The sequence below is a fragment of the Notolabrus celidotus genome, chromosome 5, assembly GCF_009762535.1.
Source record: "Notolabrus celidotus isolate fNotCel1 chromosome 5, fNotCel1.pri, whole genome shotgun sequence".
Classification (NCBI taxonomy): Eukaryota; Metazoa; Chordata; class Actinopteri; order Labriformes; family Labridae; genus Notolabrus; species Notolabrus celidotus.
The window spans coordinates 37,164,793-37,181,129 of record NC_048276.1 but is presented as its reverse complement, the minus strand read 5'-3'; the positions used below and the strand labels follow the sequence as shown (position 1 = coordinate 37,181,129).

Genomic DNA, 16,337 nt, shown 5'->3' with positions numbered 1-16,337 from the left:
AGGCATTCTGATACGTTGGGAAAACACTGGCTAAATGATCAAGGTGTGACAGGGCCATTAAGCTCACAAAGCATGATCTTCATCGCTACACTTTAGCTATGTCTACAAAGATTAGATGAAGCAGAATTATCCTCCAACATGGACGGTGCAGGAGACCCATCATACCAGAGCACATTCTGAATACACAGCTCAAGATGATAAAAGCGTTGTGTAACTAACACCAGTGAAATGTAGGAAATAAAAAAGCAAATCAGCAGGAGGATGGAGATGTGAAACTTTTTAATGAAAAGACACTGAGAGGAATGGAATGCATGCCACCACTTTCTTATTCAAAGGCACTGTGTTGTTCCAGTTTGCTGCTGTCAGACTTCTCTACGTTAGCGTCGGGGATTCTTTCTATCGCTTACTATCAGCTACATTTTATCACAACCAAACTACCTGTTCAACTCTATGACAAAGAACACAATGGATTCACACATTCACAGTGCACTACAGCTTGCAGTCTAAAGAAAGAGGAACACTGTACATTAACAATGGTCTGTTTTTATCTTTGCTTCCGTATCCACAGCAGGGCACTATAGCTTGAGAAAGAACATTTTAAAATCCCTTGTGTTGAGTTTCTACCCATTAAAAACACTTTGAACACCACAGAACAATCTCCAAATTTCTTTTTGAAAACCAAAAATACCAAAATAAAAAAAGGGGGGGTGATAGGCTTCATTAAATTGGCTTGATACTGTACATTCATCTAGCTTAAGTTTCTCAATTTTCACCTAGTTGCCTCCTTCTAGATATCTCTGTCCAGTGTGCATGCTAAAACTTCAGTATGTAGCATCTTTAGTGTCCAGAGCCTCGACAATATTAAAATCCACATTTTGTGAACAAAGAGTACAAATAGAAAAGGACATAGCAAGTTTAGATTAGAGCAGGTCTGGTGAGAGAACATGAGATCACATCAATATGTGCTAATGCTACTTTTATATGCTATTTATATATGTGCTTCAATTGAGCACAATGTAGAGAGCAGGACCTTCACTGAGGGAAACACTCCCACTCTTATATGCTGGTTGCTAAACAAGCTGCTGGTGGTAGCTTTACTAGCTGTTTTGGCAGTGTCTTTGCTGGTTAGCTAGCTCACCCTGACATTGTTAGTAAAGAGGTAATGGTTAGGACGGTTGTAGCATATGCCAAAAACCTGTTGCATTTGGAGTAAAGCCTGATTCGATTACACAATAAAGCAATGGAGTTGACAAAATCATATTCTTATACTGTAAACTACAGAATCCAGACAAATAAAGTGGCTCATTGCTCTGATTCAACTCACTGCTGCTCTAAAGGTTGATAAAGTTTGGGTTTAGTTTCAGCTTTAATAAAGTGACATTTATTCACTTGAAGTTGGTTCAGCTGCTGTGCAATCGGTGCTAAGTTGTTGTGTTTAGCAATATGTTAGCTGTGGTTGGTGCTGAACATGCACAGTGGACAGATATATCAAGGAGGCGAAGATCCAGATCAAGTTATTAGACTTCTCAGGTACAGTGTAAGCAGCTAAAGGGTCAAATTGAATAAGATCTGCAGTCATCAGAAAGATGTGACTGTGTAATCTCACATCCTGTTTTTTTTTTTGAGTGTTTAAATAGCCAGGTGTAAAGAAAACAACCTCTTCAGGCCACCAGTGGCTTCTTGAATCATTTCCAGACTTTCTCCATTTATCCAGTAAGTAGACCTTGTGCTATGAATATAGTGAAACATTGACTAAGTGATAAACAGATCTAAACCTACACCTCATGTCACTCCACTGCAGGCTACGACTAAATGATGACTTAACAGAGAGGTGACGGAAGCAGAGGTGAGAGAAACTCATGCTCAGATCATCGTGACGAAAGAGCGGGGTAGACGGCTGAGGGGGAATATGTTCGGCTACATGCAGAGGTGTAAAAGATTCAGCAAGCTGAGCCATCAGACCCATAAGTTATAGGCAGTGAACCTTAGTGGTTAACACACAGAAGGCTACAGTGGCTATGGAAAGATGGGAGAAACAATCATGTTCAAGGTAGAACTGAACAATATGAAAGAGTATTTGAGACCAGCTGCAGCGAGAGGAAACTGATGTGTCAAGAAATCAATGAGCTGGTCCAAAATGCCAGAGAGGGCTTGTTTTCTTTCATGTCTACTGTTCAGTCCAAACGTGCTGACTGAAACTCTCCTAACAGAACACATGCTGCCTTTTGAGTGACTGTTAAGCCCAAACCTGTCAGGCAAAGAATAAGCTTAAAGGAAGTCTGTGGAAGAGATGAGGTGGGAGAAACATTTTCTTACCTAACCAAAAGAAAACAGAGTGACAATAATAACAACTAAGACATAAGCTGTGTCCCATCACATCCTGCATCCTTCTTAGCAAAGACAGGGTTTACAAGTGAGGGTGCTGGAGGCTTTCTGATTTCATTGGTTAAATTAATATATTAACCAATGACTTAACAAACGCATATTGGGTCATGATAATTATCTGACTGTAGGCATTGACGTAGATCAAATGCAGTTTGAATAATTGGAGGGATTTTTCATATAATGGGAGACAAGTTGTCGACATTAAATTCAGACAAAATAATGCAACATTTTTCAAATGGGACAACAAAAATTGGACTTTAAGGAACACAGCTGTTATCTTCAGAATGACAGTTCCCTTATTCTGAACCGAGCTCAACCCTGTCTCCTAAAAGTATGTTTATACTCATTTAAGACGTTTAATTCAGTTATGAGCAGAAGTGAATGTAACATTTGTAATGAGCATGTCTGCAAAGAATCAAAATAAATAGAAAAAGATAACAGAAAAAACCCTGTTCTTCTTACAACTCGCGCTCTTTGCATGTAAAACATGACGTGTTTTGATGGTTGTGTTTGTGCAAATCAACAGACTGAACTAGACGGTTGAGGAAGGATCTGGTAGGTTACAGTGTAGTACCAAGATATCAGCTGTTAAGAAACTGCGTGGAGGACGCATGACTCTGCACACACCCTCCATCCAAATCACCACGTGGTTAAAAAGCATGGCAAACTACCCTAAACATATCAAATCCTTCAGAAGCTGTTTCTTCAAAGACAACCAAAATTCAAGTATTTGTATAAACTGAACTTTTAGTGAGACAGGGTTGACTCCAGTAGCTCCTCTTCCATATCCCATAACTTAAGCTGAATGATTTCTGAACCAGAACTATACTAAGAAAACATGTAAGGGAAATCAAAAAGACATCTCAAGTGGAACCAAGTGACAGCAACATGTACAGAAATACAGTAACTTTGCAAAAAACAAGCATGCTAACGTTCTAATCTCTACGCTCTGGAAATAACACATACAAAAAAAAAAGCTAAATAGGCAGTACCTTCTGCACATTATTTTAACACAACAAAATATCGACAAAAGTAAATAAGACCCATGATCCATTACCACAATGATGACCATACTGCATGTGTAATAGTAGTATTGGTAATGTACCAGTCTTATATGTGTGTGAATCATGAGGGCAGGAATCTGTGAAGTAAAGCTACAGTCCAACCGAAGTTACCTAAAGAAAAATAGTATAGATTCTGTTCCTTCTTTAACAGATGATCAATTCAGTATAACATACAAGAGAGAGGGGGTGTATTATGTGTGTCAATTTTGTCTTTCTGTGTGACATGAACAAAAACTGATGTAGGAGGAACTAAGGCATGTGCATGAGGTCTTTACATTTCCCTGGTCAGAAGACACTTTAGAAAGAGACCCATGATTTTTTTTTAGCTTTTCTGTTGCTTTGTGTTGTTTTCTTCTGTTACAATGGAGTGGTGTGTGACATTGCTTTGAGGTTTCAGTGACTGTGACCCCCCCCCCCCCCCCCTTTAACCCCTTAAAACCACAAACCCAACCGCCCTCCCCTCCCAGAAACCACCCTCTTCTTCTCGTTGTTTTGGCGGGGAGATTACGCTTTACTCTCGTTGCCGTTCGTCTGGGGAGCCTCGTTGGGAACTGTCTTCACCTCGGCTGTGGCGTTCTTCACCTCCGTCTCGCCTTTGGTGTTATCGTCCTTCACGGTCTTCCCGCTATTGGGGCCAAACGCAGCAGCGAGGGACAGAGAAGAAAAAAAAAAAGAGAGGAGTTTCTGTTAACAGCGAATCACTAAGTCTGTCTCTCACGGCTAAACTGTCTGCTCTGAGCTGCCTTTTGTGTCATTTTTCAAAGAAAGAAGGGAAAAAATGGGGAAGAAAACATGCAAGATGCTTTGAGGGAATTTGTTTTCCCTCCTGGAACTGAATGCATTTCACACATAATGGGATCAAGCTCACTATCCTAGCCAGACATCAAATAAGAGTACATGGATGTCACAGCTATTTTCAATGAACAATGAATGCTGATGTGGAATGAGACAGGGCCGGTACAGTATGCACAAAGCATGAAGGAATGAGAGACTGTGGCATAACCTACAACACAAACTACAATACACAAGAGGATTACACGCCGTCTGGACCGAGCTGGGACACAATGGAAGGAGACTTTGGCTGTACTTCAGTTAAGTCGAACATTTTCTGGTGTTAGTGTTTGTACCTTTGTTGGAGTGTATTCACGGTACAGTGCCGCCAAGGCTCCAATTTGAAAACCTGGTATTTCCCTGTTTTGTCACATTGAGTCCTATCTTTCTTTATCCTCTGTGGCAGCTCTTAGATGGCCATTTTAATTTGAGTTAATCCTTTTTTTTCCTGCTGACGTTTAGACGTGCTCTCACATACTGGATGGACCCATAAATATGCTAAAACAGCCCTGGGACAAAAGGCGCTTTTGGACCGGAGGAATTTTAACCTAGAATTAGGGACTTTACCCCGGAACTCCGACTGAAAGTCTCCAGTTAACAGGGTCGCTGTTTAAACCAAAACACCGGCCGATCTCTGCCACGTTGATTCAGTGAATCCATCTGTGATGAAATATAGCACCATCTAAAACAGCACCAGCTGAGTCTCTTCATGCTAACAGGCTAACTGTTGTGTTGCTCATAATGATACCTGCCTGTCTGTCTGCTTCTATGGTGTCATCTGTGATGAATGGCATTCGTCTTTGTTTTACTGCCCTCTACTGGTCTGGTGGTGTAGTGCATTTACTTTTTTTCCCTCTATACGCCACTGGCCTGATTTGCACAATCTACCCTGGACTTCAGCCCGCGGTCGAAATGCAGACAACAATGGGGGCACAGGAACCTTTTAGTTCAGGGGAAAGTAGTTCTGGAGGCTAAAAGACCCCAGAACTCTTGGTCAAAATGGATCTAAAAGTCCTCATGGTAGATGTGATGTAGGCACCTTGATTTCTGATGCTACTTTTTTGTACTATTTTTTTAACATCCAAACAAATAAAGTGTGTAAAACTTCACTTGCACAACTAAAGGCATCAATGGCATTGATAAGTTACCCTGAAAGTTGAAGCTGGGGACACTTTTAAAAAATGGGTTCATCCTCTGTGGAGTATGAACTTCATAACAACAAATCAGTGAAGTTGTGATATGGCTTGCATAAAAAGGTTCAAGCTTTAGGCTTATATTGAGACTGGACTGAAGGTCTTAGAGTGTACAAAATGTAAGGCCTCATCCTCTGTGGACACACATCCAGAGAATTTAATGTTATCTTACTAAATCCCAGACCCTTGCACATATGAAGCCTTTAAGCTAAAATACTCTGAGGGTCAGCAGAAACATTAAGATTCATCCTCAGGGGACCACAAATATCCACATATTCCTACTCTGGCCATCCTCTGTTTTATTTTAGAGACATGTTTGACAGGCCAGGAACGTATCAGTGGTGCTCTGGCTGACAGATGATGTTAGTATGATCCCCCTCTACTCCAGTAATATTATTACCCCCCCTCCCTTCTGTCTTTCATCAGAGTTTCCTGTGCTCCCTCATAATAACTCTTTTAATTGATCACCCTTGACAAGTTCTGTGCCAGTGTGATCAAGCTAAATGTTTCTTTCATGCTTTTTTAAATAACGAGTTTAGAAGTTTGGGCAGCAGAGATTACATCAGGGCATTGTTATGCATTATAGAAAGAAGTCCAAGGCCAAACAAACTAACAAAGCTTATTCAAAGTATTCATAATAACCAAACACAAGTCCCTGCCTTTGAACCCAGACAAAAGCAGAACTGTTGATAAATAAAAATGGCTGTGATATTTTATTCACTCTGATGTTTACTCGTTCAAAATCCAAAATGTTCTCATTTATTATGTAAAACCTGAAGCTGACTGCTATTAGAATATGTTGTAGCTATTTACTCAAATGTTTCTGCTTTCTCTAGAAATGTGGTTCAGGAGTCATCCTGGCAACCTTTGACTCAAGAAGTGTTTTTAATTAAAGCTGATTAATGATCTACAGGTTTATAGAAAAGAAGAGACGTCCTGCTGCTGTGGATGTTCCAGACTCCAGCTGATACGGATGTGCTGGACTCCAGCGGCATCATCTACTACTACTCCTCTCAACACTATCATCGCTCCCTCTCTCTCTTATTCTCCTCTATCCCTCTTTCCAGACCCAACTCTGTCGAGGCAAATGTCTGTCTAACATCAGTCTGGTCCTGCTCGAGGTTTCTGCCTGTTAAAGGAAGTTTTTCCACTCCACTGAAAATAGCTAAATACTGTGAGGTGCTCATGGTGGATTAAGGTGGGGTCAGACTGAGTCTTATCCTGTCTTGGTGTTGGGTCTCTGTTCATAATTTGACATAGTGTGGTCTAGACCTGCTCTGTTTGTAAAAGAGTCTTGAGATAACGTTTGTTGTGATTTGGCGCTATACAAATAAAGATTGATTGATTGATTGATTGATTGATTGATTGATTGATTGATTGATTGATTGATTGATTGGTTGATTGATTAGTTGATTGATTGATTGATTGATTGATTGATTGATTGATTGAAAATGTAATTAGTTTTTATATTAGTCCTGAAATATGCTGATATAATCCACGGTCATCCTGCTACAACTCCTTTACTGGACTGTCAATACCCTGTGTGACTCCATACAACCACATGAATACTCTTACTCTCTGTCATCTTAACATCTTTCATCAGTAGGCTACATCGGAAAGCTCTTCCAAATAAACGTATTGTTAATTTGAGAATGATGTCAATAAATAAAAGGGTTCATGTGGTCGTAGATTCTTCTGTGTTGAGATCTATTTTGAAACGTTCCTGGTTATTAAAAGTAGCGTGTTTAATCATTACCCTTCTAATCTGAGTGTTATTTTGTTGTTTTAGTGTCACCTGGCAGCAGTCATTTTTAAATGGGTCACACGTCTTTGGTGAATCGCTGACAAAAGCCTCGGGCTGAAGCGCGCCTGTTTCTTTAAGCTGCTGTCAATCTTTATTAGACGATGATCTTGCAGTGTACAGTATATTTGTTATGACCAGGTGGTGTCCTTTTGGGCTCGATGTATTAGTGAATTTAGTGCACATCAACAACACCATGAGGAAAACTTCAACAATTCTAATGCTTCAATAAAGGATTGAAGGAACACATAGAAACTGTCATGATAAAGTTAAACTCTGGTCAGCATTTGTTTACATTTTATGTCTCTTTGACTTGTTCAATTAAATTGCTCTGAAGGTTGGATGGCACTGCAGTGTTTCAGCACACTGTCATATTCAAGTTCGGACTTATTTTACAATTTGTCACAGATTATAAAAACTACATTAATTTCCTCACATAATTTAATCTGACTAACTCTAAGAAAATAGTTTTTCAAGTCTTTCATCTCTTGTAAGATGCATCTAATTTTAAGCTTTGACCTTCTCTGTGTTTCTCTGGTTAATGGACACCCCATCCTTTCATGGTAGTTAATAATACCCACATTGTACCCAGTGCACTTTAAGGAAATGCACCTTTTAAACACTTTAAATCATTTCCCCAGAAAAACACCAGACAAGATCAGGAAAGACATTAGAGATCCCACTTTGTCTACAGGGGGCAGCAGATTGATGCGAACCTGTCTGCTTGATATGTGAGGGTCTGAAGTCTGTGAGAACATCTATACAAATATTTCTCCCTCAATAGAGAAAAATGCTTCCTGAGGATGAGTATGGCTCTCAGAAATCCAATAAACCCATAGGAAGCCTGACAGCACAGTTCAGTGTTTGGATGCTGAAGAAGGATCACCATTTAGCTGTACTTCAGTCCTGTCAAAAAAATATGAAGAGAGACCTCCAGTGACAAGTCTGGTTATGTCAAGGTGATGCTGAGCTGACAGGGGGAAGCTCTGCTTCCAGCTAGCTCTCAATTCCCCAAACCTCATCCCTCACATCTTCTACTGGACTTCTGAGTGACGCAGCAGAGCATGAGATGAAGGAGAACGAGGCAGAGGAGTGATTGTCAGAGAACTTCTGTAATTCATCTTGTCTTTGCTTTCTCATTGTCCACTCAGGAAGAAGGACTCAAGAAAAAACTCAAGGGACAGAACTCCAAATGAAAGCCCATCACAGAAACATCTAAATGAGAGCTCTGTAAAGGAAGTGAAACAGAAGACAGCTGTGTTTCTGGGAGTTCTAATTAGCATTCAATATCTTTCAAAATCAAGACACAGCAGAGATCCTGCTGAAGTAACATGTCTTTAACTCAGTTTAACAAGAACATTCACCCTTACAAAGAAAGAGGAAGGCCCTTCTGTGAAGACTTCTCCACTAAGAGATCTCTCAGGAATAAAACAGAGTACCTCAGTTTTGGTGTGGGTAATGGTAATGTTGTTAAAACATGAACTACAGTCACCTGCATCCTGTTCACATAGACATGGCAGATAATAGACTAATGTCTGTTTTAAGCTAGCAGACAAAAACTGCAGGTGGGTAAGAAAATATTGTTTATACATGATGAAAAATAATCTGAAATCTTTTAGACTTCAACAGAACTGACGATCACAAAAACATGGTCTGAATTTTGATGAAAAACTGCCTCTTGATTATTTCACTGACTTCTTCTGAAGGATGAGGTTTTTTTAAAAGCAGCTCAAAACTGTTTTGTAAGAATATTCCCACATGAACATGAACTATGTGAAATAGTTTAACTTTGTATTTCTATAGAGCTTAGCACTTCAAAGATGTCTTTATACACAATGTAGGTAATGAAAATTTCTCTCTCAGACTCAACTTAACCATGTAACCATGGTTTTTTAACATCTTAAGATCAAGGTAAAGTCTGAGCTGGTCTTTGAAGATGTAGCTTTTTTGTTTTGGCTTCACACACAGGCAAACTAAGTTAGACAAACTTAATACTGACGTTTTCTAAAAAGCCTTCCAAGGAGGAGATTTTTTTAAATCATGTTTCATGTGTGTCTGCTTGGTATTTCATTAACTTGCATGTTTAGAGGGAGACTATCTGTTCTACACCGTTGTATCACGGTACCAGGGCTAATAAACATATAAAGCTCTATAGTTTTAATTCACCATTCTGTAACAGGTTTAGCTGGGTGCTAAAGAAGATGGTCAGTACACATGGGCAAAATGTTCTTCCATGGTGATGGACATGACGGACTGATTATTGCTGGCCTGATATGCTGATATAAGCACTCTGAAATGTTTCTGTGTTGTTGTGGAGGCAGATCAATGTTCAAAAACACCATTTTTTTTACACAAATCTGTTTTTTAGAATTATCTGCAAACATGTGGATGTAGCCTCATTGAATTAACTCCACCTTTAGGTAGAGGTAACCTTTAAAAAAGTGTTTCTGCATTTCTATTTGCACTTGTACTTTAGTTCTGACAGAGTGATGGTTTGAAAATATTAAATACATATAATAACACTTCTAACTTTTCATTAGAGAGGATTCCTGAATGATTGCACCACAACAGTTGACCCTTTGCTTCTTCTTTTTAAGGCCCTACAATACTTTGAATTTTCTTGTTGATGTCAGCCAGATTCTTGATCTTCTGAAAACATCTTTGTATGAGTAATGTTATTGAAAGAAATAAAGTGTTTAATGACTTTTTAATTGGTTCTCTACCTGAAATATGTTTCCCTGGCATGTCTACAAACCCCCCGAGAATGAAAAAAATCCATTCTGCCCCTGTTCTGATTTCTCCACCTTTCTGTAAATGTGTGTGAAACGAGCCGTTTCAGACTTCAGTGTTTTTGTTACGTAACAACAATATCCGGTCTGTCACGGAGTCAGAGCTCGGAGCTTGTTCAGCCCATAGACTGTATAAAATAATACTGAATCCCCCCTCCGTTTTTCATTACCTGCACAAATGTGTGCTAACAAGGAGCTTAGGAGGGAGGCTTGCTAGTTGTAGGCTGTCTTAATAAACACAAAGGTCGGTTTTACTCCCCACGTCTGCAGATTTGAAGATCTAGTGGATGATTTTTATTTGTCATGGATAAGTGCTAGTGCTAATTAGCATAGCCACATAGCTACATGTTCATAGCTGTAGCTGTAGCTGTGTACCAAGACACACGTCGACATACTGACAAATAAAACAACAAGAAACACTAAATCTGTGACCAATCCTTCAGAAAGGTCCTGCTGCCTTTCTGGCAGAGGTCGGTTTTACTCCCCACGTCTGCAGATTTGAAGATCTAGTGGATGATTTTTATTTATCATGGATAAGTGCTAGCGCTAGTTAGCATAGCCACATAGCTACATGTTCGTAGCTGTGTACCAAGACACACGTCGACATACTGATAAATAAAACAACAAGAAACATTAAATCTATGACCAATCCTTCAGAAAGGTCCTGCTACAGGCGCCTCTCCGTCAGGATCAGATTCTGGATCAGATTCAGAGGGTTGAAGTAACGCGGGTCTGTAAGCAGTGTGTATATTCAGCCAACATGTAAACATTAGATCAACGTGCTGGAGAGCCGAGGCACATCCACTTCCTGAGGGGGCGTGGTCAGAGAGAAAACAGAGTGTTCTGAGGAGGACTGAAGAAGAGGGTTTTTCAGGCAGACCAAAATCTGATTTCAAAGTGTTTTTTTGAGCATAAACTTTAAAGACATGTTTTGGGGACCTCTTAGACCAATATATATTGATGAAAAAAGCGTGATATGTCACCTTTAATGTATTATTATTATTGTTTATTTTCTGTGTTTTTCTGTGAAGCACTTTGTAACTTTGTTTAGAAAAGTGCTATAGAAATAAAGATTATAATTATTATTATTATTAACTACACAAATTTGACACAAAAATCCTTTAAGTTGTTCTCTATGTTAGAATAACTGCATTCAATCCTGCATGCTACGATTAGTGCCACATTGGTAGTCTTTTCCGTTCCTCTGGAGGACCTGGAGCGTGAAAAGGTTTGTTAGAAAACAAGCATCGTTCAGCAACATGACATAAAGTGGGTGAAACACAAAGAAGCTACATGGTAGAGGAGAGGTTGAGTCTGCTTTGTGTGCAGACAAACAATGTGAGAGGAGATGGAGGTGGAGGTTGAATGAAGAGAGACATGCGCTGGTAGCATCCCAATGCATTTCATTCATGTGCCATCTAAAAGCATTTTAAAGGAAAGTTCCACTCTTTCATGTTTCCTGCAAATATTATCAGCAGAAGTGTTGAGACACAAGCTCACACAGAACTTTTGTGTTTAAGCAATTTTTGTTGTTCACAGTGGTAATTTTCATTTGCTGAGATTATACTCTCATAAACTGAATATGGAGTGAACACGGCTCCATCATCTGTCTACTGTCACAGCTGAAACTCTACAAACTGTAACATGATTTTTGGCTCCATTTCAAACAGAGAAAATTAGGCTGTTGTTGGTGGAGACGTCGGTTTCTCTGCCTCTTGTCTTTTCCCTACAATTTAAACAGAATATATTTGTTGAAAGCCGTTGCCAAGCCCACGGCTGAAATATTTATCAGGCAACAGTCAGTTTACAGAGCAGCGGGATGGCTTGGAAATACTGATGAAACTCTAAGAGACGCATTTTCCTGCTTCAAAAGCATTTGAACTCAACTTTTCTGTGCTATTCGGCTCCTTCACACATAAACGGAGATGGAAAACCTTTTTGATCTCAGTTTCTTGATTGTTTGAGGCTGTTAGGCCCTTGTTTTGTTTCTGTGTATGTATAAGCGCTTCAGTTTTTGATGAGAGTGGATGCAAGGTCAATCAGTTTGGTTTCTGTTTGGGCTGCACTGTTTGTCCTTCACCGTTTACTTGCTTATCAAACCTTCCTCGCTTATTACTGAGTACGTAAATAAAAACAAACAAAAAGCTTGAACAAATTTGGACACTGTCAGAGGAAAGCAGACACTTTACGTAACCTACTTATCCCGGGTGCTGGGATGGTAGAAATGATAAAAGTTGTGCTCAGATGGTCTGAATAGATCTGCTGTGTCTAAACTGTAAGGGTGGTCTTCCTTTGAGATGGCATGATGGAGGGCTACTGGGATGCTAGCAGAGCAGAGGTGACATGTTGAGGGATGGGGATATGGCAGTGTTCATACTCAGTTTGGGCTGGTGCGGTCGAGGCTGTGCACGTGGCATTGGGTGCATCTTTGGCTGGGCCGTCTACTTGTAAATCCTTATTCTGGGCGCTGTCGGGGGCTTTGACTGGGTCTTGCTGGCTCTGTGGCCCGTCAGCATTAGTGGAGGGCGGGCTGACTGGCTCTGAGACAGGGGCTGTCGGGTTGGACGAGGGGGCAACTTTAGGGGTATCACTCAGGTCAACCAGGGGCCCAACTTCAGGTTGGGTGTTAGCTTTGGACGGATCAGCAGGGCTGTTTTTGGGGGAGGACTTGGTTGGGGCAGCTTTGGTTGGGCTGGAGGCGCTGTTGGTCAGCGTGGTGCTCTCGCTAGCAGGACTGCTCTGCGCCGTGCTAAAGCTCTCAGCAACTGAGTTAGAAGCAGTGGAGGGGAGCAAGTTTACCACCGGGGTGGTGGTGTCTGCAGCAGCAGGCCTGTGTGGTGAGGAGGAGTGGGATAAACAAGGAAGGAGGAGGGGGAGGAGTGAGGAGTGGAGGGGAAGAAGCATTGAGCCACAAGAAGAGTGAGAGAGAGAGAAAGAAGTACAGGGGAAGAAGGGAGTGCAGGTCAGGGCATAAACAAGGCAGTGAGTGCTACTGTGCTGCAGTGAGAAAGAAACATCTACACAATCAAAATGTTAGCAACAAAATACCTGTGAAGGGATAAACAAAAACATAATACAGGAATAAACTATACAAACAGTGAAGGGGTTTCAGGAGAAGGGCTGTGTATATGGTTTTATAATAAAGCTCCAGGAGGAGAAGGTGTTTGTTGTGGGGCTGGATGAGTACTAGCTCAATAGGTAGCCCATTAAGTCCTGCGCACTGCTTTCAGTGTGAAAACATTACGAGGATCTATATGAAGAACAGAGTCACTATACAGTAGAGGACTATATTTAACTCATCAAAGCTAATATGAACGACGTCACTTCCATCTCAGCCTTGAATCCCACAGTTCCAAACTAGTTTAAGTAGTAAACCTCAGTCTGGGACGCCCCCGCAAACATGGGAAGTGGTCCGGTTCTATACTCACTCAGGTTCTGTCAAAGGCGTGGTCTCGTTGGGCTCAGTAGGACCCCCTGTTTGGTTTGGGGTGTTTTCTTCCTCCGTTCTCACCTCAACAATGGGCTCCTTAGACTCATCTTTCCTATTGTCAGAGGGCAGACTGTTAGCTTGTTAGCTTTCGAACAGGCTAATGTTTTCTTTGGATATCTAGGTTACACATTGGCAGATGATGGGAAGGCATAGCTTGATATGTTAGAGGAGGCTGACAATCCAATGTGCCCTACATACACTGTAATTTAATCTACTTCAACCCAACCTGGAACATGAAGCAGGACAGCTTAATGTAAGCATTGTTTCAGGGATCAGCACCTTAGTAAAAGTCATTTTGTTGTTAACGCACTGAAACATGGAAAACAAGTTTTTAAAGCTGTCAAACACACTCTCTGTGTCTTTCCTACATTTGATCCTCTCCCACCTGCAGCCTCTGATTGTAGTTGTTTACCCTGTGGGCTTGTCTGTTGTCATCACACTGATCTGTGACTGTGCCGAGCTTTAAAGGGTTCTCTTGCGTGGGATGACATGCCGAGGCCAAATATAAACTCTGTACGCCTCATTATTCATTTTAATCATGTCCGTTTCATCTAAGCTGCTTAGTTGAAATATTCATTTGGTGTGTTGTGTTTGTGTTGATGTTTGCTGCTGGTACAATGAAAGATAGCTCAATATATTGAACAGAGTTTTTAATCTAACAAAGGCTTATATGCAATAACTGACTTTGGATGTGATTAGATGTTTACAAGGTAACTTACTGATCTGATTTTTTACCCTCAGTGCCTGCTGTTCACTTTTATCATGGCTGATTTTCTGCCATGATAAAAGTTCCAATAAGTTCCCCCAAACTCACTAACTCTGAGTGTGGTTTGTACCTGACAGGCAGTGTGCAAGGACTGAAGGAGGTCACAACAGTCCTGTTACACCAAGGGGCTTCCTTACAGGCCAAGTCTGTCAATTGTTCACTGACCTAACCTCAAAGTTAAAACTGCAGGAAACCTCTCATCATCATCAAACAGAGAGGATTTATATTGTGACCACTGATTTACAGCAAGGCTAAAACAGGGACTGACCTTCCCTGCCGATTGAGCATCATCATATTACTTGATATTAGTGATTTTGATGATTATTTAACCATACAATGAAACGTCAACGTCTGCTACCCATGTTTTAATCTAGAAAGTGGGGATAAAGTCGTATGTAGGCTGTATCTGGTTGGACTGATGTATCACTACTAGACTGGAGTAATGCATAACCGGCACAAGCATGTGGATGTTACCCTGCAAGGAGGGCCGAAGGCTGGTAGTGCTAGCTCTGCTAATGTTAGCCACACTCGGCAAACCCCTTTGACATCTTTTTCCCATAGATGTGGCGTCTCCATGTTTAGCTGTCTTAAATAGTGAATGGACCAAACTCTGTCCAACAATCAAGCTAGTCAGAAATGAAGGCTCTGCTCTCATATCAGCATAAAAAGGGTACAAATGGCGTTTTTTGGCAAAACCATGGCCTTTTCTAAACTTGAACGAGTGCTTGATGACCAAATATAACAGGCCTGTAACCTTGAGGTACCAATTTTTTTTAAATAGTTGGATTTTCGTGCCAAAACCTTGAGGCTAACAGATCACGGTTCGGACTACATTGTCATTGTTATTGTTAACTTTCTGTGAAGCACTTTGTAACTCTGTTTAGAAAAGCTATATAAATAAAGTTTATTATTATTATTATTATTATTACATTGATACGTTCATGTTGTATTTGTGTTCTCACACAGGGTGCAGTGGTCTTTGGGAATTGTTTGCTGTGACAGTGACTGGGCAGCAGATCCATGCCAAAGCATGCAAAATGGTGTGTCTATTGGAAGTCTAATCAATATTTGTTTTGATAGATTATTGATTAGATCAGCTTTAAACGATATGCCAAAAACAATTTGTCATATTCTTGCAGGGTTAATGTTTACTCACGTGAACGCCGCCTTTCCCTCCTCGATGTCCTTACTCTTAGCCCCCGGTCCGGCCTTCCCACAGAAGTTCACAGCAATGCACATGAGGAGTCCACACTTGTTGAGGAAGTAGCAGGTGACATCCACGCCCACCAACAGCAGGAAGAAGACCACAATGAGGATGCCCACGATGGCTCCGGTACCCAGGCCTGAACCCCGGCCCGTTGCATCTGAACGGAGAGGACAGGAAGAGGAGACACAAGCACAGCAGGCGAGAAAGACGGGGAGGAGAAGAGGAGTTAGGAGGAGAGGGGTTTAACATTGAGGGGAGGGGAGAGAGAGAAAGTTAGAAAGAGAGAGGGAGAGACATGATGAGGAACGCAGTCGAGCTGTTAATACACTGCTTTAGGTTTCAGTTGTCAAAAACCTCAAGTGTGCCATTCAATTTGGAGAGAACTCGGAGGCAAGAGCCACTAGAAAACTGAAGAGTGAAAGCAAATAAAACCTTCATATCTGCTTTCATGAGAGAAACTTGTTCTTACTCTGGATGGCCGACACACTTGAGGTGCTCAGTTTCACACACAATCCCAGAACTCACAAGGATTAAAACACACACACACACATACACACACACACACACACACACATCTCAATATGACCACACAGTGAAAACCCTTCAATACAAACCCATCTGTTTGTTGCATGGCACTTTCATACCAAAACTTCTGCCATGTTTTTACCTGTTAATGTCTTGAGCATTAACAGAGTTTTAGATAAAGTATATAAACATGTGCACCAAATCTAAAGGCTTTATATCTTGTAGCTGCAGAGGTCGATCCAGCAGCCCTGTACATGTAGTTTTTTGTAGACCGTATTGTTATATG

General features: G+C 40.9%; 1 protein-coding gene across 1 annotated transcript in view; it reads right to left on the bottom strand.

The window, feature by feature from the left end:
• Positions 1-262: 262 nt before the first annotated feature.
• The window catches only part of LOC117812734 (neural cell adhesion molecule 1-like), a 544,127-nt gene continuing 528,052 nt past the window's right edge, over positions 263-16,337 (bottom strand). The window contains exons 11-14 of the mRNA XM_034683646.1: positions 15,476-15,683; positions 13,492-13,605; positions 12,441-12,893; positions 263-4,074 (exon numbers count right to left, since the gene is read on the bottom strand). Of these exons, the coding sequence (XP_034539537.1) occupies positions 3,954-4,074; positions 12,441-12,893; positions 13,492-13,605; positions 15,476-15,683 (896 nt within the window). The 3' untranslated portion in view covers positions 263-3,953. The remainder of the gene's footprint in view (positions 4,075-12,440; positions 12,894-13,491; positions 13,606-15,475; positions 15,684-16,337) is intronic.